Source organism: Borostomias antarcticus, assembly GCF_949987555.1.
Source record: "Borostomias antarcticus genome assembly, chromosome: 15".
NCBI lineage: Eukaryota > Metazoa > Chordata > Actinopteri > Stomiiformes > Stomiidae > Borostomias > Borostomias antarcticus.
Window position 1 is genome coordinate 2,442,937 of NC_140248.1, and position 26,708 is coordinate 2,469,644.

General features: G+C 49.7%; 1 protein-coding gene across 1 annotated transcript in view; it reads right to left on the reverse strand.

Moving 5' to 3' along the window:
* Positions 1 to 25,012, reverse strand: part of rabep1 (rabaptin, RAB GTPase binding effector protein 1) — a 32,247-nt gene extending 7,235 nt beyond the window's left edge. The window contains exons 1-14 of the mRNA XM_084449913.1: positions 24,885 to 25,012; positions 22,880 to 23,008; positions 21,789 to 21,992; positions 21,335 to 21,495; positions 21,038 to 21,157; positions 20,742 to 20,877; positions 20,023 to 20,201; positions 17,295 to 17,405; positions 15,887 to 16,357; positions 15,467 to 15,571; positions 10,692 to 10,808; positions 10,391 to 10,489; positions 7,744 to 7,884; positions 2,133 to 2,322 (exon numbers count right to left, since the gene is read on the reverse strand). Of these exons, the coding sequence (XP_084306039.1) occupies positions 2,133 to 2,322; positions 7,744 to 7,884; positions 10,391 to 10,489; positions 10,692 to 10,808; positions 15,467 to 15,571; positions 15,887 to 16,357; positions 17,295 to 17,405; positions 20,023 to 20,201; positions 20,742 to 20,877; positions 21,038 to 21,157; positions 21,335 to 21,495; positions 21,789 to 21,992; positions 22,880 to 23,008; positions 24,885 to 24,921 (2,200 nt within the window). The 5' untranslated portion in view covers positions 24,922 to 25,012. The remainder of the gene's footprint in view (positions 1 to 2,132; positions 2,323 to 7,743; positions 7,885 to 10,390; positions 10,490 to 10,691; positions 10,809 to 15,466; positions 15,572 to 15,886; positions 16,358 to 17,294; positions 17,406 to 20,022; positions 20,202 to 20,741; positions 20,878 to 21,037; positions 21,158 to 21,334; positions 21,496 to 21,788; positions 21,993 to 22,879; positions 23,009 to 24,884) is intronic.
* Positions 25,013 to 26,708: the final 1,696 nt, after the last annotated feature.

The window sequence follows — 26,708 nt, forward strand, 5'->3', positions numbered from 1 at the left end:
CACGCAAGAGATATCACTAAGCAAGATACTAAGCAAGCAAACACACAACTACCCCCAAAGCTATTATTCTGACACCTGGAGCAGTGAAGGAAGTGTTGAGAACAAAATACACCATTTCTCAGGTGAAAACAAATTATGAAATTGGATGAAAGCATGTAAAATTCCAATCACAACCAAATGTTTATGTATTACACTTACATTAAATCGTTTTACCAGATATTTTGAGTGCAAAACTATAAAACTACCTGTAATCTCCCCTATTGGGTTGTTTGGTTGAATTGTAATGACACAATATATGTAATTGCAAACCATTCTCCGTCCAAAAATAACTAGTTGACGTTTTTACTAGAAGCGAACTGTGTCTTTTATCTTAAATGAACATCGCAACTATGCACATTTCTTACAGTGAAATGCTAACATGATTGTACTGAGGCAGCTTCACTTCAGGTCCAAACACCCCTCATGCCCATAAGATGACCAAACATCAAATGACAAAAACAGACATGAAAGCAGAGCAGTGAGTGCTTCTATTCAGGTATTAGTGTGTCGTCTAGGACGCGGCCCGGCGGCTTCTGGTGTTTTCATACCTTCCAAGATGTCTGAACAGTAACCAGAAAAGAAGGGACAGGAGGAAAGAGGGAACAGTAACCAGAGAAGAAGGGACAGGAGGAAAGAGGGAACAGTAACCAGAGAAGAAGGGACAGGAGGAAAGAGGGGACAGTAACCAGAGAAGAAGGGACAGGAGGAAAGAGGGAATGAGAGTACAAAGAATCTTCAGTGTGGAAAAAGCAAATCGGCAATTTCACAGTAAAGCAAAGCAAATTTCACGGTTAAAAATAAAAGTCAGTTTCCAAACACTTGCTGGGCATGTATTTTATATCTTTCATCTACAAACAAATTAGTTCCTACATGAAAATTTTATATTTGGGGGAAAATAGTGCTGAAAATTAATAGACCTACTTTAAAACATGGTCCACTTTTGAGGGAAAATGAAATCTAAATGACAGAAGAAGAAATTCTAAGGGTCCCAAAACCAGCAGGACCTGACCAGATGAGCACCAGGACCTGACCAGATGAGCACCAGGACCTGACCAGATGAGCACCAGCAGGACCTGACCAGATGAGCACCAGGACCTGACCAGATGAGCACCAGGACCTGACCAGATGAGCACCAGCAGGACCAGACCAGATGAGCACCAGCAGGACCTGACCAGATGAGCACCAGGACCTGACCAGATGAGCACCAGGACCTGACCAGATGAGCACCAGCAGGACCTGACCAGATGAGCACCAGGACCTGACCAGATGAGCACCAGGACCTGACCAGATGAGCACCAGGACCAGACCAGATGAGCACCAGGACCAGACCAGATGAGCACCAGGACCTGACCAGATGAGCAGACGGCCTGTCCCAATTACACATTTTAGGCCAATGCCCAGATTATCAGACTATCTATCCCTGCCCAGTCCTGGAGGGTCAGGTGAGACTATCAGACTATCTATCCCTGCCCAGTCCTGGAGGGTCAGGTGAGACTATCAGACTATCTATCCCTGCCCAGTCCTGGAGGGTCAGGTGAGGACTATCTATCCCTGCCCAGTCCTGGAGGGTCATGTGAGGACTATCAGACTATCTATCCCTGCCCAGTCCTGGAGGGTCAGGTGAGGACTATCACACTATCTATCCCTGCCCAGTCCTGGAGGGTCAGGTGAGGACTATCTATCCCTGCCCAGTCCTGCAGGGTCAGATGAGGACTATCACACTATCTATCCCTGCCCAGTCCTAGAGGGTCAGGTGAGGACTATCAGACTATCTATCCCTGCCCAGTCCTGGAGGGTCAGGTGAGGACTATCAGACTATCTATCCCTGCCCAGTCCTGGAGGGTCAGGTGAGGACTATCAGACTATCTATCCCTGCCCAGTCCTGGAGGGTCAGGTGAGGACTATCAGACTATCTATCCCTGCCCAGTCCTGGAGGGTCAGGTGAGGACTATCAGACTATCTATCCCTGCCCAGTCCTGGAGGGTCAGGTGAGGACTATCACACTATCTATCCCTGCCCAGTCCTGGACGGTCATGTGAGGACTATCACACTATCTATCCCTGCCCAGTCCTGGAGGGTCAGGTGAGGCTCACCGATCTCCTCCTTGCAGCCCTCGATCTCCAGCTGCAGCGTGTCCTCCAGGTTCTCCTTCAGACACTGCTCTGCCTGGATCTGCTCCTTCAGGAACAGGATCTCCGCCTTCAGCTTCTCCTCCAGGTGGTCCGCCGCCGTGCGCACGGAGACCACGTCCTCCCTCAGCTGCAGCACCAGGGCCTGCAGCTCCTGGGTCAGGGGACATCGGGACCGGGTCAACACGGCAACAACAACAATAACAACTACAGCTGGCAGAGTGTGATGGAGCTAAACGCTGAATAATCACAATAGCTGGTTGAATGTTAGATGAGGTGCTAGCCAAGGCTATCTCCTTTCCCCAAACCCGTTTGCATTACTATTCTGAGTCACAAAAGATCATGTTAAAGTTAACTGCAGTGTTTAAAATGATGTGTTAATCCAAGAGTTCTGGTATAATCTCCAAATCTTGTTGGTAAACTGGCTAAAAGCCCTTCATTTGTTTACCCATGGCTTCTTCATCCACTGGCTGATGACTGAGACAAACTTGAGGCCAGATCTTGGCTCATACCACTTTGAATTCAACCATTTTACTACAGTAATTTCTGTGCTGGTTGATGTTCTGTAAGCATCTAAAAATGAAACATCTCCCATCGGCCATGACGCCTCCCTCCTCATCACCACCGACCCCAGAGCCCCCTGGTTACCCCGGGGTCAACAAGCTGCAGAATCTAACAAACGTTTAAATGATTGCTAAATAGACACCGTGAAACTAATCTTAACCTCATCAAAATCAACCCCCAAATGATTTATATTATTTGGTGTTTTGATGGTGTAGAGTGCTCTCTAACACAGGACAAACAGTGCGGATATAGAAAAATGATGCAATATATTCCCTAGATAGTATTATTGATCTAGCATTTCACGATTTGAGATTAAGAAAAACAATCGTCCATATGTGCTTTGGACAGCATTGCCAGAGCTCCATCTCGCTGGGCACCCTCAGTCCAGAGCATCAGTCAGCTGACCTCTGAGGCGTCAGGCCGTCAATATTAAGAGTTGCAAAACAGTGTTTACACCATTGGAAAGCAAAAGATCTCTTTAGATCTATTAGCAATAGCCTATAAAGGGCACTGCTAGTGAAAATACTGGAGCAGGTCACACCTTGAATCCACTGCAGCTACGCAGAGCCCTGTTTAAATAGGGTTCTACTAGTCTACACACTCAGGTGATACTCAGGTGTGAATAGGGCTCTACTAGTCTACACACTCAGGTGATACTCAGGTGTGAATAGGGCTCTACTAGACCTACACACTCAGGTGATACTCAGGTGTGAATAGGACTCTACTAGTCTACACACTCAGGTGATACTCAGGTGTGAATAGGGCTCTACTAGTCTACACACTCAGGTGATACTCAGGTGTGAATAGGGCTCTACTAGTCTACACACTCAGGTGATACTCAGGTGTGAATAGGGCTCTACTAGTCTACACACTCAGGTGATACTCAGGTGTGAATAGGGCTCTACTAGTCTACACACTCAGGTGATACTCAGGTGTGAATAGGGTTCTACTAGTCTACACACTCAGGTGATACTCAGGTGTGAATAGGGCTCTACTAGTCTACACACTCAGGTGATACTCAGGTGTGAATAGGGCTCTACTAGTCTACACACTCAGGTGATACTCAGGTGTGAATAGGGCTCTACTAGTCTACACACTCAGGTGATACTCAGGTGTGAATAGGACTCTACTAGGCCTACACACTCAGGTGATACTCAGGTGTGAATAGGGCTCTACTAGTCTACACACTCAGGTGATACTCAGGTGTGAATAGGACTTTACTAGTCTACACACTCAGGTGATACTCAGGTGTGAATAGGGCTCTACTAGTCTACACACTCAGGTGATACTCAGGTGTGAATAGGACTCTACTAGTCTACACACTCAGGTGATACTCAGGTGTGAATAGGGCTCTACTAGACCTACACACTCAGGTGATACTCAGGTGTGAATAGGGCTCTACTAGTCTACACACTCAGGTGATACTCAGGTGTGAATAGGGCTCTACTAGTCTACACACTCAGGTGATACTCAGGTGTGAATAGGGCTCTACTAGTCTACACACTCAGGTGATACTCAGGTGTGAATAGGGCTCTACTAGGCCTACACACTCAGGTGATACTCAGGTGTGAATAGGGCTCTACTAGGCCTACACACTCAGGTGATACTCAGGTGTGAATAGGGCTCTACTAGTCTACACACTCAGGTGATACTCAGGTGTGAATAGGACTCTACTAGTCTACACACTCAGGTGATACTCAGGTGTGAATAGGACTCTACTAGTCTACACACTCAGGTGATACTCAGGTGTGAATAGGGCTCTACTAGGCCTACACACTCAGGTGATACTCAGGTGTGAATAGGGCTCTACTAGGCCTACACACTCAGGTGATACTCAGGTGTGAATAGGGCTCTACTAGTCTACACACTCAGGTGATACTCAGGTGTGAATAGGGCTCTACTAGTCTACACACTCAGGTGATACTCAGGTGTGAATAGGGCTCTACTAGACCTACACACTCAGGTGATACTCAGGTGTGAATAGGGCTCTACTAGGCCTACACACTCAGGTGATACTCAGGTGTGAATAGGGCTCTACTAGGCCTACACACTCAGGTGATACTCAGGTGTGAATAGGGCTCTACTAGGCCTACACACTCAGGTGATACTCAGGTGTGAATAGGGCTCTACTAGTCTACACACTCAGGTGATACTCAGGTGTGAATAGGGCTCTACTAGGCCTACACACTCAGGTGATACTCAGGTGTGAATAGGGCTCTACTAGACCTACACACTCAGGTGATACTCAGGTGTGAATAGGGCTCTACTAGTCTACACACTCAGGTGATACTCAGGTGTGAATAGGGCTCTACTAGTCTACACACTCAGGTGATACTCAGGTGTGAATAGGGCTCTACTAGTCTACACACTCAGGTGATACTCAGGTGTGAATAGGGCTCTACTAGGCCTACAAACTCAGGTGATACTCAGGTGTGAATAGGGCTCTACTAGGCCTACACACTCAGGTGATACTCAGGTGTGAATAGGGCTCTACTAGTCTACACACTCAGGTGATACTCAGGTGTGAATAGGGCTCTACTAGTCTACACACTCAGGTGATACTCAGGTGTGAATAGGGCTCTACTAGTCTACACACTCAGGTGATACTCAGGTGTGAATAGGGCTCTACTAGGCCTACACACTCAGGTGATACTCAGGTGTGAATAGGGCTCTACTAGTCTACACACTCAGGTGATACTCAGGTGTGAATAGGGCTCTACTAGTCTACACACTCAGGTGATACTCAGGTGTGAATAGGGCTCTACTAGTCTACACACTCAGGTGATACTCAGGTGTGAATAGGGCTCTACTAGTCTACACACTCAGGTGATACTCAGGTGTGAATAGGGCTCTACTAGTCTACACACTCAGGTGATACTCAGGTGTGAATAGGGCTCTACTAGGCCTACACACTCAGGTGATACTCAGGTGTGAATAGGGCTCTACTAGGCCTACACACTCAGGTGATACTCAGGTGTGAATAGGGCTCTACTAGTCTACACACTCAGGTGATACTCAGGTGTGAATAGGGCTCTACTAGTCTACACACTCAGGTGATACTCAGGTGTGAATAGGGCTCTACTAGTCTACACACTCAGGTGATACTCAGGTGTGAATAGGGCTCTACTAGTCTACACACTCAGGTGATACTCAGGTGTGAATAGGGCTCTACTAGTCTACACACTCAGGTGATACTCAGGTGTGAATAGGGCTCTACTAGGCCTACACACTCAGGTGATACTCAGGTGTGAATAGGGCTCTACTAGTCTACACACTCAGGTGATACTCAGGTGTGAATAGGGCTCTACTAGACCTACACACTCAGGTGATACTCAGGTGTGAATAGGGCTCTACTAGTCTACACACTCAGGTGATACTCAGGTGTGAATAGGGCTCTACTAGACCTACACACTCAGGTGATACTCAGGTGTGAATAGGGCTCTACTAGTCTACACACTCAGGTGATACTCAGGTGTGAATAGGGCTCTACTAGTCTACACACTCAGGTGATACTCAGGTGTGAATAGGGCTCTACTAGGCCTACACACTCAGGTGATACTCAGGTGTGAATAGGGCTCTACTAGGCCTACACACTCAGGTGATACTCAGGTGTGAATAGGGCTCTACTAGGTCTACACACTCAGGTGATACTCAGGTGTGAATAGGGCTCTACTAGACCTACACACTCATACATATCTGGAACACCAAACGACTATTCAGATAGTCTACTTTTTACATGGCAGACATTCACCACATCTCTCTGTGGGCCTGTAAGTTAATTTCACGGAGTTGCCCACTGACCGCCACCACTACATTATACCCCCCCAACAGCAACATTAACCTTTCATAGTATTTATGGGGCTCTGTCTGTCATTTGCACTCTTAACCCCTTGTTCACACAGGCAGCATGATTGCATTACGTTACACCGGAAGTCCAGTCATTTCAAATGGACGGTTTGCGAGACGCTGCATCATTGCGTTTTGTGTTCTGCATGAGTTCGATTTTTCCAACCTTTGCAGTAAAAATGTATGCGTTCATTAAACCGGATGTTGTGAACCACCGAAGAAGAGGAATACTTCGGTAGCTTTCTGTGCTGGGGATCTATCCCGCCAGAATACTTTGGAGGGAATTGCAGCTATATACATACATATACAAATCATATTTGAATTTCATTCATTCCACAATGAGACCAGTTGAGGAAGGTTGTGCTGATCGCACTCCGATCTGAGTGACGACTGAAGACCTTGCAAACCAACATGTGCTTGACTGCCGGAACTTCCGCTCGAGTCTTGCGTCACGCAATGCAATCATGCAGCCTATGTGAACACGGCGTGTTTGTGACCAATATTCCTGCTGCGAAGTCAGCCTCTTAATGGCAGCCATACAATCTTAGTATTAGGTTTCTTATTGATATTATTGATGTGGTTACATACTGTTTGAACAGGCTCACCTGCCCGAGGACATTTGATTGGATAAAAACTAACAACTTCCAAGCTGCAGCGCCCAGTGAATGTGAGAGGATAAAAACTTGAACAAAAACACGCCTATGGTGCGGACGACGGACAGACGGAGATTGTAATCCGGAGGTGGGGAGTGTGAGCTCATACGTGTGCGGAGGTGGGGAGTGTGAGCTCATACGTGTGCGGAGGTGGGGAGTGTGAGCTCATACGTGTGCGGAGGTGGGGAGTGTAAGCTCATACGTGTGCGGAGGTGGGGAGTGTGAGCTCATACGTGTGCGGAGGTGGGGAGTGTGAGCTCATACGTGTGCGGAGGTGGGGAGTGTGAGCTCATACGTGTGCGGAGGTGGGGAGTGTGAGCTCATACGTGTGCGGAGGTGGGGAGTGTGAGCTCATACGTGTGCGGAGGTGGGGAGTGTGAGCTCATACGTGTGCGGAGGTGGGGAGTGTGAGCTCATACGTGTGCGGAGGTGGGGAGTGTGAGCTCATACGTGTGCAGAGGTGGGGAGTGTGAGCTCATACGTGTGCGGAGGTGGGGAGTGTGAGCTCATACGTGTGCAGAGGTAGGGAGTGTGAAGTCCTCTTGCTGCTGGAGGGACAGGTGAAGGCGGTGTTTCCCCTGCAGGCTCTCGTTGTCTCTCTGCAGCCGGCCCAGCTCGTCCGCCACCTGCTCCCTGGACTGCATCAGCACCGCCTGGGTTATGGAAAAAAAATACCCAGTTACCATAATGTGTCAACTTCCTGTTTCCTCCGTATGATTCCATATAAAATGGAACCCAGTGATTCATTGCCAAACAGTGCACTGCGTACAGTGCATCCAGGAAGTATCCATATCCCTTCACTTTTTTCACATTTTGTTACAGCCTTATTCCAAAATTGATTAAATTCTTTTTCTTTTTCTCAAAACTCTACACACAATAGCCCATAATTGCAAAGTGAAACCTGTAAAAAGTCCACCTGTGGTAAATTACATTGACAGGAAGTGATTTGGAAAGGCACACCTGTATAAGGTCCCACAGTAGACAGTGCATGAGCACAAACCAAGAGCCATGAAGTCAAAGGCATCGTCTGAAGACCTCCGAAACAAGAGCCACATGTCTGCAGCATTGAAGGTCCCAACGAGCACAGTGGTCTCCATCCTTCTGAAATGGAAGAAGTTTGGAACCACCATGACCCTTCCTAGAGCTGACCGCCTGGCCAGGCTGAGCACTCAGGGGAGAAGGGCCTTGGTCAGGGAGGTGAACAGGAACCCGATGGTCACTCTGACAGAGCTCCAGCATTCCTCTGTGGAGATGGGAGAACCTTCCAGAAGGACCACCATCTCTGCAGCACTCCACCAATCAGGTCTTTGGTGGAGTGGCCAGACAGAAGCCTCTCCTCAGTAAAAGGCTCATGACAGCCTGCTTGAGTTTGACAAAACTCTCTCTCTCTCTCTCTTAGACTCTCAGACCATGAGAAACAAGATTCTCTGGTCTGATGAAACCAAGTTTGAACTCTTTGACCTGAATGCCAAGCGTGATGTCTGGAGGAAACCAGGCCCCACTCATCACCTGGCCAGTACCATCCCTACAGTGAAGCATGGTGGTATCATCACCTGGCCAGTACCATCCCTACAGGGAAGCATGGTGGTATCATCACCTGGCCAATACCATCCCTACAGGGAAGCATGGTGGTATCATCACCTGGCCAGTACCATCCCTACAGGGAAGCATGGTGGTATCATCACCTGGCCAGTACCATCCCTACAGGGAAGCATGGTGGTATCATCACCTGGCCAGTACCATCCCTACAGGGAAGCATGGTGGTATCATCACCTGACTATACCATCCCTACAGGGAAGCATGGTGGTATCATCACCTGGTTAATACCATCCCTACAGGGAAGCATGGTGGTATCATCACCTGGTTAATACCATCCCTACAGGGAAGCATGGTGGTATCATCATCTGGCCAATACCATCCCTACAGGGAAGCATGGTGGTATCATCACCTGGCCAGTACCATCCCTACAGTGAAGCATGGTGGTATCATCACCTGGCCAATACCATCCCTACAGTGAAGCATGGTGGTGGCAGCATCATGATGTGGGGATGTTTTTCAGCAGCAGGAACTGGGAGACTAGTCAGGATCGAGGGAAAGATGAACGGAGCAAAGTACAGAGATCCTTGATGAAAACCTGCTCCAGAGCGCTCTGGACCTCAGACTGGAATGAAGGTTTACCTTCCAACAGGACAACAACCTGAAGCACACAGCCAAGACAACAAAGGAGTGGCTTGGGGACAAGTCTGTGAATGTCCTTGAGTGGCCCAGCCAGAGCCCAGACTTGAACCCGATTGAACACCTCTGGAGAGATCTGATAATGTCTGTGCACCGACGCTCCCCATCCAACCTGATAGAGCTTGAGAGGATCTGCAAAGAAGTATGGGAGAAAGACCCCAAATACAGGTGTGCCAAGCTTGAAGCATCCTATTCAAGAAGACTTGAAGCTACAATTGCTTCAAGGTTTTGAGCTGCCAAAGGTAAAGTATTGAGTAAAGGGTGTGAATACATATGCACCTGTGATGGTGTTTTATTTTAAATAAATTTGCCCCCAAAAACCTTTTTTACTGTCATTATGGGGTATTGTGTGAAAAAAATAACTGAATCCATGTTGGAATAAGGGCGTAACATAACAAAATGTGTAAAAAGTGAAGGGATACGAATACTTTCCAGATGCACTGTTAACGTCTGCTGGAGACATCATGACACGGTGTCTGATTTGTCCGTGACCATCTATCGTTCTAGCAGGAGAAACATCCTCTATCGTTCTAGCAGGAGAAACATCCTCTATCGTTCTAGCAGGAGAATCATCCTCTATCGTTCTAGCAGGAGAAACATCCTCTATCGTTCTAGCAGGAGAATCATCCTCTATCGTTCTAGCAGGAGAAACATCATCTATCGTTCTAGCAGGAGAAACATCCTCTATCGTTCTAGCAGGAGAAACATCCTCTATCGTTCTAGCAGGAGAAACATCCTCTATCGTTCTAGCAGGAGAAACATCCTCTAACTCAAAGCACAGAGCTGCTTGCATCAGTAACAGCACAAGCAGCATGTGTTTGTCTGAGAATCTTTATTTACACAGGCTTTCTGAACAGAACAATCTGGAGACACTACAAGGCCCAAGCAGAGCTTTGAGCGTAGTTCTGCGTATGTTCTGCTCACCATCTGTTCCTGTGTGGTCCTCTTGGCTTGGCCGAAGGCCTGCTGTAGTGTGCTGAGCAGCGTCTCAGACTCCTGCACTCTCTGAACAAGAGCCGAGACCTGGAACACAAAAACTACACAGTCAGCATGTTTCTGAGAGAAAACGTTCTGGGCATGTCATCATTCTTTGCTGAGGTAAACAGGCAACAAAGAGGAATGTAGAAAGTCTGACCTACTCTAGCAGCTGTGTGTGTGAGTGTGAGTGTGAGTGTGAGTGTGTGTGAGTGTGAGTGAGAGAGAGACAGAGAGAGAGAGAGCAGACCTGGACAGTGGTGTCCTCATTGCCTTGCTTGACCGAGTCCTCCAGCTCCTGTTTCTCACTCATGGTTCTCTCCAGCTGGTCGTTAGCCTGCCGGAGCATCACCTGCAGCTTCTTCACCTGAGACCACAGACACATCACATGAACCACAGACACATGAACCACAGACACATGAACCACAGACACATGAACCACAGACACATGAACATGAACCACGGACACATGAATATGAACCACAGACACATGAACATGAACATGAACCACGGACACATGAACATGAACCACAGACACATGAACATGAACCACGGACACAAACATGAACCACAGACACATGAACATGAACCTCAGACACATGAACATGAACCACGGACACATGAACATGAACCACAGACACATGAACATGAACCACATGAACATGAACCACAGACAGATGAACGGGACGAGTTGGCATAGAAGTCGCTAACCGGCATCTATTAGTTAGCGTCAACGGTGCCAAGCTTTTCCGTGCCACCGCGTTTGGGGGCCTGTGGAATTCCATTCTATTCAACAGATGGCCTGAAAACAAACGTTGATTTTGATATGAACTACTCCTTTGAATATCCCTACTTTTCGCTATGCAGTACGGTTGTACCTCAGCAAGCAGGCAAGCAGTACGCGTGCTCCGCTCACCAAGCGGAAACCCCGTCGAACGCGACATTAAAACCGAACGTGAAGCAAATTGCAGGCAAAAGGAAAAGTCAAACATCTGCAACCTCATGACTAAGCAAAAATAGGCCGTGTAAATGAGAATAGCCTCCATATTGAGCAATGAATGGATGTGAATGTGGCAAACACGGATTACAGCAGGGGCACCTGCCCTGAATTTAGTAGGTGTAAATAGCATTGAGGCCAGCAGTCCAGAAGTGGGAAAATCATTTTTTTATGTTTTTCAGAACTCTGATATCCATATAGACTCAACATTAAAGTCACTATCAACTCAGATATCCATATAGACTCAACATTAAGTCACTATCAACTCTGATATCCATATAGACTCAACATTAAAGTCACTATCAACTCTGATATCCATATAGACTCAACATTAAAGTCACTATCAACTCAGATATCCATATAGACTCAACATTAAAGTCACTATCAACTCTGATATCCATATAGACTCAACATTAAAGTCACTATCAACTCTGATATCCATATAGACTCAACATTAAAGTCACTATCAACTCTGATATCCATATAGACTCAACATTAAAGTCACTATCAACTCTGATATCCATATAGACTCAACATTAAAGTCACTATCAACTCTGATATCCATATAGACTCAACATTAAAGTCACTATCAACTCTGATATCCGAGTCAACGCCTCCTTCCCTCCACTAGTCTCGGGGTCCACCTTGGGCAAGTGGTAGTACCCCCTAGCCACCCTACCTGGGGTTACAGGTAAAAAAACCCTGATGACAGAACAACTAAAAGGAAGAGAGACCCGGCCCGGAGGAAGCCCGGGGCCCTCGTCTGGAGCCAGGCCCAGACGGAGGGCCCGCATGCGAGCGCCTGGTGGCCGGGCTTACCACAGAGCCCGGCCAGGCCCAGTCCGAACAAGCATCATGGCAACACCATCTCATCCTCCATCGTCCCGTGGACCCACCACCCGCGGGAGGAATTGTCGGGGTCGGGTGCGCTGCCAACTAGGTAACGGTGAAGGCGGGGGGCACCGACGGGCCGGACCCGGGTGGCAAAGGCTGGCTCTGGGGACATGGAACGTGACCTCGCTGGGGGGGAAGGAGCCGGAGCTTGTGAGGGAGGTGGAGCGATACCAATTACACCTGGTGGGGCTAACCTCCACGCACAGCACCGGCGCCGGAACCAAACTCCTGGATAGGGGTTGGACCCTGTTCTTCTCCGGAATTGCTCACAGTCTGAGGCGTAAGGCAGGTGTGGCTATACTAGCTAGCCCCCAGCTGAGCGCCTCTGTGCTGGAGTTCACCCCAGTGGACGAGAGGGTCGCCTCCCTGCGCCTTAGGACTGTGGGGGGGGGGAGACTCTGACTGTGGTTTGTGCTTATGCACCGAACAGCAGTTCAGAGTACTCGGCCTTCCTGCAGACCCTGAGTGGAGTCCTTTTTGGGGCTCCTGCAGGGGACTCCACTGTCCTACTGGGGGACTTCAATGCACACGTAGGCAATGATGGAGAAACTTGGAGGGGCGTGATTGGGAGGCATGGCCACCACGATCTGAACCCGAGTGGTGTTTTGTTGTTGGACTTCTGTGCTAGTCACGGTTTGTCCATAACAAACACCATGTTCGAACACAAGGATGCCCACAAGTACACCTGGCATCAGAACACCTTAGGCCGAAGGTCGATGATCAATTTCGTCGATCGATTTCCCTCGGACACCGTGGTGGACAGCAGTGGTCAGGGAAGCTGCCGACTGAAGAAGGAGGCCTTCCGGGATATGTTAGCCCGGGAGACCCCAGAAGCAGTTGCAGGGTATCGACTGGCCCGAGGGCTGCGGCTTCGGCCGTGACCAAGGCAAAGCAGCGGGTGTGGGAGGAGTTCGGAGAAACCATGGAGAAGGACTTTCGATCGGCACCAAAGTGTTTCTGGAAGACCATCAGACACCTCAGGAAGGGAAAGCGGGGAACCATCCAAGCTGTATACAGCAAGGAGGGGACACTGCTGACCTCAACTGAGGAGTTTGTTGAGCGTTGGAAGGAGCACTTTGAGGAACTCCTGAACCCGACTAATCCACCCTCTACGATCGAGGCAGAGCCGGAAGATGATGGGGGGTCGTCAATTTCCAAACAACTCCAGTGGCAGAGCCCCAGGGACTGATGAAAATCCGTCCAGAAATGCTGAAGGCGCTGGGTGTTAAGGGGCTGTCTTGGTTGACACGCCTCTGTAACATTGCGTGGAAGTCTGGGTCAGTGCCGAAGGAGTGGCAGACTGGGGTGGTGGTCCCAATATTCAAAAAAGGGGACCAGAGGGTGTGTGCCAATTATAGAGGCATCACATTACTCAGCCTCCCAGGGAAAGTTTACTCCAAGGTGCTGGAAAGGAGGGTCCGACCGATAGTCGAACCTCAGATTGAAGAGGAACAATGCGGATTTCGTCCTAGTCGTGGAACCACCGACCAGCTCTTCACTCTCGCGAGGATCTTGGAGGGGGCTTGGGAGTTTGCCCAACCTGTCTACATGTGTTTTGTGGACTTGGAGAAGGCTTACGACCGGGTCCCTCGAGAGGTCTTGTGGAGGGTTATGCGGGAGTATGGGGTGAGGGGGTCCCTACTTAGGGCCATCCAATCCCTGTACACCCAGAGCGAGAGCTGTGTCCGGGTCCTCGGCAGGAGAAGGCTTACGACCGGGTCCCTCGAGAGGTCTTGTGGAGGGTTATGCGGGAGTATGGGGTGAGGGGGTCCCTACTTAGGGCCATCCAATCCCTGTACACCCAGAGCGAGAGCTGTGTCCGGGTCCTCGGCAGTAAGTCATCTTCCTTTCCGGTGGGGGTTGGCCTCCGCCAGGGCTGCGCTTTGTCACCAATCCCGTTTGGGATTTTCATGGACAGGATATCGAGGCGTAGCCGCGCCGAGGTGGGTTTGCAGTTCGGTGAGCTGGGGATCACGTCGCTGCTATTTGCAGATGATGTGCTCCTGATGGCATCATCTGCCTGCGACCTCCAGCACTCTCTGGATAGGTTCGCAACTGAGTGTGAAGCGGCTGGGATGAGAATCAGCACTTCTAAATCTGAGGCCATGGTTCTCAGCAGGAAACCGGTGGCCTGTCTGCTCCGAGTAGGAAATGAGTCCTTACCCCAAGTGAAGGAGTTCAAGTATCTGGGTCTTGTTCAGTGAGGGAACTATGGAGAGGGAGTTTGGCCAGAGAATCGGTGCGGTTCTGCAGTCGCTTTACCGCACTGTTGTGACGAAAAGAGAGCTGAGCCAAAAGGCAAAGCTCTCGATCTACCGGTCTATCTTCGTCCCCACCCTCACCTATGGTCATGAAGGATGGGTCATGACCGAAAGAACGAGATCACGGATACAAGCGGCCGAAATGAGTTTTCTCCGGAGGGTGGCTGGGGTCTCCCTGAGAGATCGGGTGAGAAGTTCAGTCCTCCGGGAGAGACTCGGAGTAGAGCCGCTGCTCCTTTGCGTCGAAAGGAGCCAGTTGAGATGGTTCGGGCATCTAGTGAGGATGCCTCCTGGGCGCCTCCCTAGGGAGGTGTTCCAGGTGTGTCCGGCTGGGAGGAGGCCGCGGGGTCGACCCAGGACTAGGTGGGCGGGACTACATCTCCACACTGGCCTGTGAGCGGCTAAAGATTCCCCAGGCAGAGCTGGTTGATGCTGCCAGGGAAAGGGATGTCTGGGGCCCCCTGCTGGAGCTGCTGCCTCCGCGACCCGACCCCGGATAAGCGGATGAAGATGGATGGATGGATGGATGGATGGATGGATGGATGGATGGACGTCAAAATGACATTAATACGTCTGTGTCTTCTGATTCCATGAAAGTGACTGGATGTCATGAACGCTTCGCTGCAATACACACTGTCTTCACTGAATACACACTCTCTTCACTGAATACACACTCTCTTCACTGAATACACACTCTCTTCACTGTCTTCATTGTAGCCGTTTCGCATCTCGCAACTCATTGCACGTCAAAGTGGCGGGGTACCTCACACTTTTGGGGCACTGGACGAACGGCCATGTTGCATCATCAGAAGGAGTTAAATATGAGCGCAGCCGGCTGCAGAGGAGCGGAGAGGGAAGCAGAGGGAGGGTCACCTGATCTCGAGCCTCCGCCTCCTGGCCCTGGATAACCTGCAGCTGCTTCTCATAGTTGGAGCACATGTCACAGCGCCGGCCTAGCTTCCTACCCGCGTTCTTCACCTGGGGAGAGAGAGAGAGAGAGGAAGAGAGGAAGAGAGGAAGGGAGAAGGAGAGAGAGAGAGAGAAAGAGAGACATAGAGAGACATGGAGAGAGAGAGAGAGAGCCTCAGACTGTAACCAGCTTGTACGGTAGTCGTAAGCGGAGCTGTTCATCAAAAACACCTCAGAAGTTTATTCCATGTGATCCTTGTAGTAGGTAACACACTAGTCCTGACTCCCACTCACCTAGTCAAATTTACCAAAACTTTATAAAAAATTAAGTCATCAATATATTTTTTATTATTAATAATAAAATAAAGCGCTTCTCAGACTGACCTCCTGCTGGAGCAGGTTCCACTCGCTGTCGCTGACCAGCCGGTACCCCGAGGGCAGCAGGTGCGCGGTGTCCGGGGCGTTGGAGATGCTGGACAGCAGCGACGCCGTCTCCTCCTGCTCGGGCGTCATGGCCTTGATGGCCTTCTCCTGGTCCTTGGTCAACAGGAAGTGACCGGCCGTCAGCTGGATGGAGCTGACCGAGGCCGTGTCCCCGAAGCCCTCCCAGGCCCCGCTGTCCGCGCCCACCAGGGGCCCGAAGTCAGACTCGTCCAGGTGGCTGGCTGACTTGGCCTTGTGGTTGTGCCCCCCCAGGCCCTGCTGTGCCCCAGGAACCCCCCCCGGGGACGAGCCCAGGCTGTCGGTGGACTGGACCCTGCGCAGGCCGTCCTTGTAGGGGTCCACTGGCCCGCCGGCCACCACCTCCGTGTCCAGGGAGTGCAGGGAGCCCTGGCCGCTGTGGTTGGGGTGGGGCTGGGCGAGAGAAGAGAGAGATCAAACGCTCTGAGATGACTGAGAAACAACAACAAGAATCAGAGGGTGGGCCAGTGACTGATAAACAACAAGAACCAGAGGGTGGGCCAGTGACTGATAAACAACAACAAGAACCAGAGGGTGGGCCGGTCTCTGAGCAGCGACGCACGACGGATACGAGACACAGCGTCACTTCAGAACAGTACTTTGAACAAACCATTTAAACGCTGCTGCATCATGCAACATGTGATTTGGGACTAGACTCAGAGGCAGTGTGTTACACGGCACAGAGGTTTAGAACACAGACCACACGCCGCAGACAGTCTGAGAGGTGCTGCTAACGGGTGCTACTCCCAATACAAGGAAGAGACCACACACTCTTGCTCTGGATGCAGGGGAGGAAGAGACCACACACTCTTGCTCTGGATGCAGGGGAGGAAGAGACCACACACTCTTGCTCTGGATGCAGGGGAGGAAGAGACCACACACTCTTGCTCTGGATGCAGGGGAGGAAGAGACCACACACTCTTGCTCTGGATGCAGGGGAGGAAGAGACCACACACTCTTGCTCTCGATGCAGGGGAGGAAGAGACCACACACTCTTGCACTGGATGCAGGGGAGGAAGAGACCACACACTCTTGCTCTGGATGCAGGGGAGGAAGAGACCACACACTCTTGCTCTGGATGCAGGGGAGGAAGAGACCACACACTCTTGCTCTGGATGCAGGGGGATTAACAAACCGCCATTTCAGCCTCGCAGCCTGTTAGAGTCTTGAAAGACTTGAAGACTTTGACAGACTGCAAGGACAAAAGGTCCATTTATGAAATCCCCTGCATGGAGAGCCAGAGTGTCAGGTCTCTCTCTTATTCAGCGTGTCAGAGGACCAGGGTCACCACTGTGGATGATGTCATGTAGTGATTTTATTCCCAGCACACCTCTTGGATGCTGAGCCCGAGGAAGGAGTCTCCTACAGGCTCAGAGTCCTCCTCCTCCTCCTCCTCCCTCAGCTCCTTCGCCTGGATGATCATCTCCTTCTCGTACTCCTCCTGGGGGAAAAACACACAAGGGTTCCTTTAGTTAAATACACCGTGACAACAGATGATATCTCAAGCATACTTGTTTTCCAATAACTGTACACACACACACACACACACACACAACCACACAATGTTAAGAATTTCTGAAACCATTGTTTTGCACTCACACAACACTGCATTTCTTTCCGCACAATGATATTATACTGCATTTCAACCACATTCATCCAACAGAACCACCACATTCATCCAACAGAACCACCACATTCATCCAACAAAACCACCACATTCATCCAACAGAACAGAACCACCACATTCACCCAACAGAACAGAACCACCACATTCATCTAACAGAACAGAACCACCACATTCATCTAACAGAACAGAACTACCACATTCATCCAACAGAACTACCACATTCATCCAACAGAACAGAACCACCACATTCATCTAACAGAACAGAACCACCACATTCATCCAACAAAACCACCACATTCATCTAACAGAACAGAACCACCACATTCATCCAACAGAACCACCACATTCATCTAACAGAACCACCACATTCATCCAACAGAACAGAACTACCACATTCATCCAACAGAACCACCACATTCATCCAACAGAACAGAACTACCACATTCATCTAACAGAACCACCACATTCATCCACCAGAACAGAACTACCACATTCATCCAACAGAACAGAACCACCACATTCATCTAACAGAACTACCACATTCATCCAACAGAACAGAACCACCACATTCATCCAACAGAACAGAACTACCACATTCATCCAACAGAACCACCACATTCATCTAACAGAACCACCACATTCATCTAACAGAACTACCACATTCATCCAACAGAACAGAACCACCACATTCATCCAACAGAACAGAACCACCACATTCATCTAACAGAACAGAACTACCACATTCATCCACCAGAACAGAACTACCACATTCATCTAACAGAACAGAACTACCACATTCATCCACCAGAACAGAACCACCACATTCATCTAACAGAACTACCACATTCATCCAACAGAACAGAACCACCACATTCATCCAACAGAACAGAACCACCACATTCATCCAACAGAACAGAACCACCACATTCATCTAACAGAACAGAACCACCACATTCATCCAACAGAACAGAACCACCACATTCATCTAACAGAACAGAACCACCACATTCATCCAACAGAACAGAACTACCACATTCATCCAACAGAACCACCACATTCATCTAACAGATCCACCACATTCATCTAGCAGAACTACCACATTCATCCAACAGAACAGAACCACCACATTCATCCAACAGAACCACCACATTCATCCAACAGAACAGAACTACCACATTCATCCAACAGAACAGAACCACCACATTCATCTAACAGAACAGAACCAACACATTGATCTAACAGAACAGAACTACCACATTCATCTAACAGAACCACCATATTCATCCAACAGAACAGAACCACCACATTCATCTAACAGAACCACCACATTCATCTAACAGAACCACCACATTCATCCAACAGAACAGAACCACCACATTCATCTAACAGAACCACCATATTCATCCAACAGAACAGAACTACCACATTCATCCAACAGAACAGAACCAACACATTCATCCAACAGAACAGAACCATCACATTCATCCAACAGAACAGAACCACCACATTCATCCAACAGAACAGAACCACCACATTCATCCAACAGAACAGAACCACCACATTCATCCAACAGAACCACCACATTCATCCAACAGAACAGAACCACCACATGCATCCAACAGAACAGAACCAACACATTCATCCAACAGAACAGAACCACCACATTCATCTAACAGAACAGAACCACCACATTCATCCACCAGAACCACCACATTCATCCAACAGAACCACCACATTCATCTAACAGAACCACCACATTCATCCACCAGAACAGAACCACCACATTCATCCAACAGAACAGAACCACCACATTCATCCAACAGAACCACCACATTCATCCAACAGAACAGAACCACCACATGCATCCAACAGAACAGAACCAACACATTCCACTCCTGAAACCCAACCACGCCAAATGGCGTGTCCCAGTTCCTCCCCTGTCCCTCGTCCCAGTTCCTCCCACGTCCCAGTTCCTCCCCTGTCCCTCGTCCCAGTTCCTCCCCTGTCCCTCGTCCCAGTTCCTCCCCTGTCCCAGTTCCTCCCGTCCCTCGTCCCTCGTCCCAGTTCCTCCCCTGTCTCAGTTCCTCCCGTCCCTCGTCCCTCGTCCCAGTTCCTCCCCTGTCCCAGTTCCTCCCGTCCCTCGTCCCTGTTCCTCCCCTGTCCCTCGTCCCAGTTCCTCCCCTGTCCCTCGTCCCAGTTCCTCCCCTGTCCCTCGTCCCAGTTCCTCCCACGTCCCAGTTCCTCCCCTGTCCCAGTTCCTCCCGTCCCTCGTCCCAGTTCCTCCCCTGTCCCTCGTCCCAGTTCCTCCCGTCCCTCGTCCCAGTTCCTCCCCTGTCCCCCGTCCCTCGTCCCAGTCCCTCGTCCCTGTTCCTCCCCTGTCCCCCGTCCCTCGTCCCAGTTCCTCCCCTGCCCCCCGGGCGTGGCGGTGTACCTGGTCCCTCCTCTTCATCTCCTCCACCTGGCGCAGCTGTTCAGAGGACAGCAGGCTCTCCATGCGCTGCATGTCCCTCATCAGCAGCCGCTGGGACGCCAGGAACTGGTCGTTGGCGCGCTGCCACGTGTGCTTCAGCTGGGAGTGCTGCTGACGCTCCAGCTCCAACAGGTGGCACACTGGGAGGGAGGGGTCAGAGAGGGAGGGGTCAGAGGGGGGGGTCAGAGAGGAGGGGTCAGAGAGGGATTGGTCAGAGAGGAGGGGTCAGAGGGGGAGGGGTCAGAGAGGAGGGGTCAGAGAGGAGGGGTCAGATCATTAGAAGAGAGGTCCGGACATCGCTGGCCATCTTCCGCCACAGGCTCAAAACTCAAGTACTGCCAGGATCCTCCCTCTTAAGCACCTATTGTTTTTATATTTTGCTACTCTTGCACTTTGGCTTCAGCACTACAATATGCTCTTAGTCACTTGTCTAGAAAGGAGATGCACTTGTGAGTTCTGGTGAGTAGTAGTACACTGACTACCTATGTTAAATGCATTAATTGAAGGTGGCTTTGGATAAAAGTGTCTCCTAAATGACTGTAATGTCATGTAATGTAAGTGGTTAAAAAAAAGGACAGAAAGACGAAGGAGTCAGAGAGGGAAGGGTATTTTGTCGATCTCTGACATTCACTTCCTGGTAAGGTTTAGACCGGGAACCCCCATCTCAGAGAGGGAGTCACCTTCATGGAGCTCTTTCCGTAGTTTCTCTGCGTCCTCCTGCAGGACAGACTTCTGAGTGTTGAGCACGGCCACGTACATCTCCAGGTCCGTGCGACACGACTTCTCCGCCTCCAGAACATGGTTGAGCTCCTTCACCTAGAGGGGAATCAGGAATGAATAACTGTCCTTTGTTCTGTCCAACTAGAGTGGTTCTCTTACTGAGCCACTGGTCAAATACCCCTAAAACAGACCAGCGTTCTTGACTTAATTTCTATTTATTTAATTTTCTGGTTTTCTTTCACGGTCATTGTCAGACCTTGGAAGCCTCCAGTTCCTTCACTCTCTCCTCAGCGGTGGTGAGCCTTGCTTTCAGCGCGCCGATCTCCTGCTCCATGGGCATCACCACCGACCTCAGCTTCTCCGCGTCCTCCTGAGCCTGGGAGGACAACGCCACCGTTCACATCAAATCCAGCTTTATCAAACATGAATTTCTCCACAACGGAACCGCTGCTACTTTGTTTTGCTCTGGAGGAGAAGACGACCCTCCGGTTTGCTGACGAACCCCTATACGTTCCTGCCCGGTGGCAGTCAGACAGAACAGTCAGAGACCAACCTTGTTCATCTCGTCCTCCAGGTTGTCCTCCTCCTGGCCGTGGGTGAGGCGTCGTCTCAGCTCGCCCATCTCCCTCTCCACCGCCTCTCTGTACTGGGCCCACTGGGCGCGCTCCTGCTCCAGCCGCTGGTGGAACTGGACCTCGTACTCACGCACCGTGTCTGACCGGGGGGAGGGGGGAGGGGGAGAGAGCATCGCCTGGGTTCGGCCTGTCAACGTTCAGCGCTAGTGCTTTCTATTCAGGCTCATCGCCGGCCAACTAAACTGCTAGGACCCGAGCTGTGAAGCCATGTTGGCGGTGGATGATATTCCCGTTTAATGTAACGACCCTCCACAAAACCCCGGCGTTAACTTCATACTGCAATAAGCGCTGGCGAGCTTAGCTCAGTCCATAACAATAATGAGCGCACAATGGGGAATGCAGCACAAGGGATTGTAGCGTGAGCTTATCTACCTTTCATGATGGCTTGCAGCGAGGCCACCTCCTCCTGCCACTGGCTCTTCACCTGGTCGATGGCCTCCTGCTTGGTGCTCTCCGTCACGGTGGCCACCTCCTTGATGTTCTCCATGTCGGCCTGCGACTGGGCCAGCTGGGTGTGGACCAGACTGAGCTGAGCCTGGGCCCCCTCCAGAGAGGCCGCCTGCCTCTTCAGCTCCTCTGGGGGGGACACAGGGAGCGAGGGAAGGAGGGAGGAGACGAGGGACACAGGGAGCGAGGGAAGGAGGGAGGAGAGACACAGGGAGCGAGGGAAGGAGGGAGGAGAGACACAGGGAGCGAGGGAAGGAGGGAGGAGAGGAGGGACACAGGGAGCGAGGGAAGGAGGGAGGAGAGGAGGGACACAGGGAGCGAGGGAAGGAGGGAGGAGAGGAGGGACACAGGGAGCGAGGGAAGGAGGGAGGAGAGGAGGGACACAGGGAGCGAGAGAAGGAGGGAGGAGAGGAGGGACACAGGGAGCGAGGGAAGGAGGGAGGAGAGGAGGGACACAGGGAGCGAGGGAAGGAGGGAGGAGAGGAGGGACACAGGGAGCGAGGGAAGGAGGGAGGAGAGGAGGGACACAGGGAGCGAGGGAACGAGGGAGGAGAGGAGGGACACAGGGAGCGAGGGAAGGAGGGAGGAGAGGAGGGACACAGGGAGCGAGGGAAGGAGGGAGGAGAGGAGGGACACAGGGAGCGAGAGAAGGAGGGAGGAGAGGAGGGACACAGGGAGCGAGAGAAGGAGGGAGGAGAGGAGGGACACAGGGAGCGAGGGAAGGAGGGATGAGAGGAGGGACACAGGGAGCGAGGGAAGGAGGGAGGAGAGGAGGGAGAGGAAGGGGGAGCCAGGGGATTGAATGTGGAAACAGAACATTTTGTTGTGAGGAAACCAGACAACTAAAGCGCTGGGTTGGTGGTCTGCAGACATGATGAGACTGAGCAAGACTGAGTACATTCTACAGACTACAAACAAGTCAATAAACTTGAACCTTTCAACCCCAAAATGCTGTTAAAACAAAAACAAAACAAAAAGTCATTCACTTAGTAAAGAAAACAGTACTTAAGAATCACCTTCTTTGGACAGGTAGAGCTCCTTGAACTTGGCCCGTTTCTGGTTGAACTCAGACTCCAGCTGCTGTTTGAGTTTGATGAACTCGGCCCTCTCCTGCTCCAGGGCTGCCACTCTCTGCTGCAGACCCCCTAACACACGGGAACACCACGCAGTGAATCCCCCCCAACAACACTGCACAAGTCTAACCTTACACACGGAGCTAACTCCGGGATAGACCCGGACCTAAATGGAAACGATCAAGTGTTTATTGCCGAGGACTGAGTACAAATGTTCACTCTGTCAAGTGACTGGGTGGTCAGGTGACTTGGTGAAATGCTGTATTAAAAAAAAAAGAAAAAAAAAAAAGAAGAAATTGTCAGTCACGTTGCGACCTGGCTATCTCGAGTCCAAGACCTCACACACTGGTTTTATTAAGGCTCCATCTTGGTTTCATAAGGGGAAGTGCATTTTACTCATCAAGTAGGTGTGTGAGATCACTTCGTTTGAGTTTCTGTTCCGAATATGTACTTTTTTGGTCAGCGCTCCTTCGTAAAAGAGTTCACAATCTCAATAGGACTTCCCTGGTAAAATAAAGATAAAATAAAAATAGAGTTATTATCTATTAGAAACAATTAATAACCTATAGCTTGATTGTTTGGGATAGGCAATCAATCTCACAAAGTAGACAATCAGAAATGACAACCCCTGTATTGCACTCAAAATGCTAAGCAGCTTACTTGACCACTTTTCATAGGCTATTACTTTTTCATTTGCATATTAGTCTAACCAAATATAAAGCAGGTCCACGTGAGCATGTGTTGCTGAGTCACCAACATGAAGTTCTAGGGTTTCCAAGTTGGCCAGAGGAAGTTAACTTTTAATTACTCAACATGTCTTAGCCAGCTCTGAAAGTTCCTGTGGAAAAAGCATTCATTGGACGTAAAGATGCAAATCTAGCCAAGCCAAAATTAGATCATAGACCTTTACTTTTAGGAAATCCTAGGCTTAAACACGTCATGTAATCAATGTTCTCATGTGACTGTTTGCCAGGTTTCACGTGTTAAGAGTTGTCATTTATCCATGGCCTTCATTAATGTGATGGTGGGTGGCTCTTTATTTCAGTGACATGGATTTAAACAATGCTATGGGAAAGACTTCAGTGTAGTTTTTCACAGGCTCAATGAATGCATGTGATGTGACTTCTAGCTAATGACATTAGGCCTACTTGACATTGTTCAACATTATTGAGGCTATTGAATATCACTGCGTGGACTAGTTCTCATGAGGATTAGATGACCCACTGAGCTTCTGCGTTAATGCAGATTGTATTTTCAAAGCTGTCTGGCTAACGGTAGTTAGTTTAATAGAATAGTAGGATGGGTAATGCAACTGAATCAGTTGTTGGCCGAGTGAAATGCAGCTGAGTCCAAAACTAGTCCATTATATGATCAAATGATCAAGTGACACTCAATCTGACACAGCTAATAGGATTTATCAAACCACTAGTCTGCATAGACATGTCCAGCTAATGTGAGCAAACAGGGGAGATATATATATATAATAATATGTTTAACCACATTTCACAGGACCTGAACTTGTGTCAAAGCCAAAGGTGCCAAAAAGAGAGTTGCCAGGAGGAGTAGCCCGTGTGAAAGAGAAGAGTCCCGCCTGTCAAGTGTTCATAACAACCATGACAGCTAGCTTAGCTTAGCAACATCACTCAGTTAGCATCAGGCAGTTAGCATCAGTTGCTGCTGGCATAAAGCAATCCCCATGATCCGCACTCATTGTTATGTTTATAACTAGCTAACTAGTTCACAGCACTGCTTCGAGTGAATGCAGACAGTTTGCGGCCCGAGCAAGTCGAAGTGTTTGATAGATGAGAACATGGATGTCCCAAGCAGACAGGCAGGCTAGCGGGTCATGGTGCTAGCTCCGCCCGGGGATGCGCAGGCCCTGGCCTGGATTAGCTTGAGACCTCGCTAGCCACATCACCAATACTGTAGAAAGGAGAAGGATGTTTACCGTCGTGCTGGGGCGGTCGGGCGGGTCCCGGGTCCATGTTTCCTGGAGGAGGATTGCAGTAACCGGCGGGTGGGAGAAGGATAGGAGTGCCCAAGAAAACAGGCTACTACATGGAAGACAACGTCACTGAGATACTATGCCCACCACGCATGTGTCAACGGGAAACTCAGGGAGGAGTTGGGCAACTGAGTGTTGTTGATAAGGCTTGATGATGATGATGATGATGATGATGATGATGATAAATGCTCAGATGCCCCCGCCTTTGGAATGCCCTCCCTGGCAATCTGAGGGCACCACAGACTCTGGGGTCTTTTAAGACTGGTCTAAAGGCCTACTTATTTAGAAAAGCTTTGTAATGTGTGTCTAAATGTTTTATATATTAATTAGTGTCTCTGTTTTCTTAATGACTTTGTGATTGTTTCAGCTCTTTGAGATGGTTTCACAATGAAAAGTCATTTATAAATAGATTCAAGATTATTTTATTTGTCACATAATGTACAGTATATGTCACTGTGAAATGTTTCTGCCAGCTCCAAGACATGCTCGTTACAGATAAACATCAATAGCCAATTTACAAATCACACAAGAGGTACCATTTCTAGACAGTATAAATATATGATAGATACCGGTGTGGATGGATTATGTACATGCTATATATAGATATGAATAATATAGCTATAATAAATAATACAGAGGGGTGAGATATTTGCATGTAGGGTTACATATACTAGATATTATATAATTATTCTATATTATATCTCCTCCCTGACAATTTCACCAACTTCTTTGACCAGAAAGTTAGATCCTCTTTCCTCCACGCATGACAGAACCACATAGTCTGACTATGGGGATTCCCCAAGGGTCTGTCCTGGGTCCTCTCCTGTTTTCCCTCTACACTACATCTCTGAGTTCTCTCATTCGCTCGCATGGCTTCTCCTATCACTGCTATGCCGATGACACCCAACTGGTCCTGTCATTTCCCCCTTCTGACACACAAGTGGAGGCATGCATACTGTAGCTGGGTGCTTTGCTGACATTTCAGAGTGGATGGCAACACACCGCCTCAAGCTCAATCTGGACAAGACCAAGCTGCTGTTCCTCCTGGGGAAGGGCTGTCCGCACCGGGACCTGGCCAACACCATTGAAGACACAGTGGTGATGCCAACTCAGACTGCGAGGAATCTGGGTGTGACCCTGGATGACCAACTGTCATTCTCGACACATATCACATCCCTTACACGCTCCTGCAGATTCCTGTTCTACAACATCAGGAGGATTCACCCTTTGCCCACTAACGAAACTGCGCAGGTACTCATCCAGGCCCTGGTCATCTCCCGCCTGGACTACAGCAGCTCCATTCTTGCTGGGGCGCCGGCATCAGCCATTAAACCTCTGGAACTTGTCCAGAAAGCTTCCGCTCGCCTGGTGTTCAACCACCCCAAGTTCTCCCACACAACTTCCCTCCTCCGTTCCCTACACTGGCTCCCTGTAGCAGCTCACATCCAGTTTAATACTCTGGTACTAGCCTACAGGGCAATGAAAGAAACAGCCCCCTCCTACCTCCAGGCCATGGTCAAACCCTACACCCCCTCCCGACCGCTACGCTCTGCTACCTCAGGGCGACTGGTTACCCCGTCACTCCACCCCTGTGGTCGATCGACACGGTCACAGCTCTTCTCTGTCCTGGCCCCACAGTGGTGGAATAAACTGCCCATTGACGTCAGAACAGCAGAGTTGCTGCCCATCTTTTGCCGCAGGCTCAAAACTCACCCTATTGTATTTTTAGTTTACAATTTTTTTCACTTTGCCTTTAGCACTAGATTA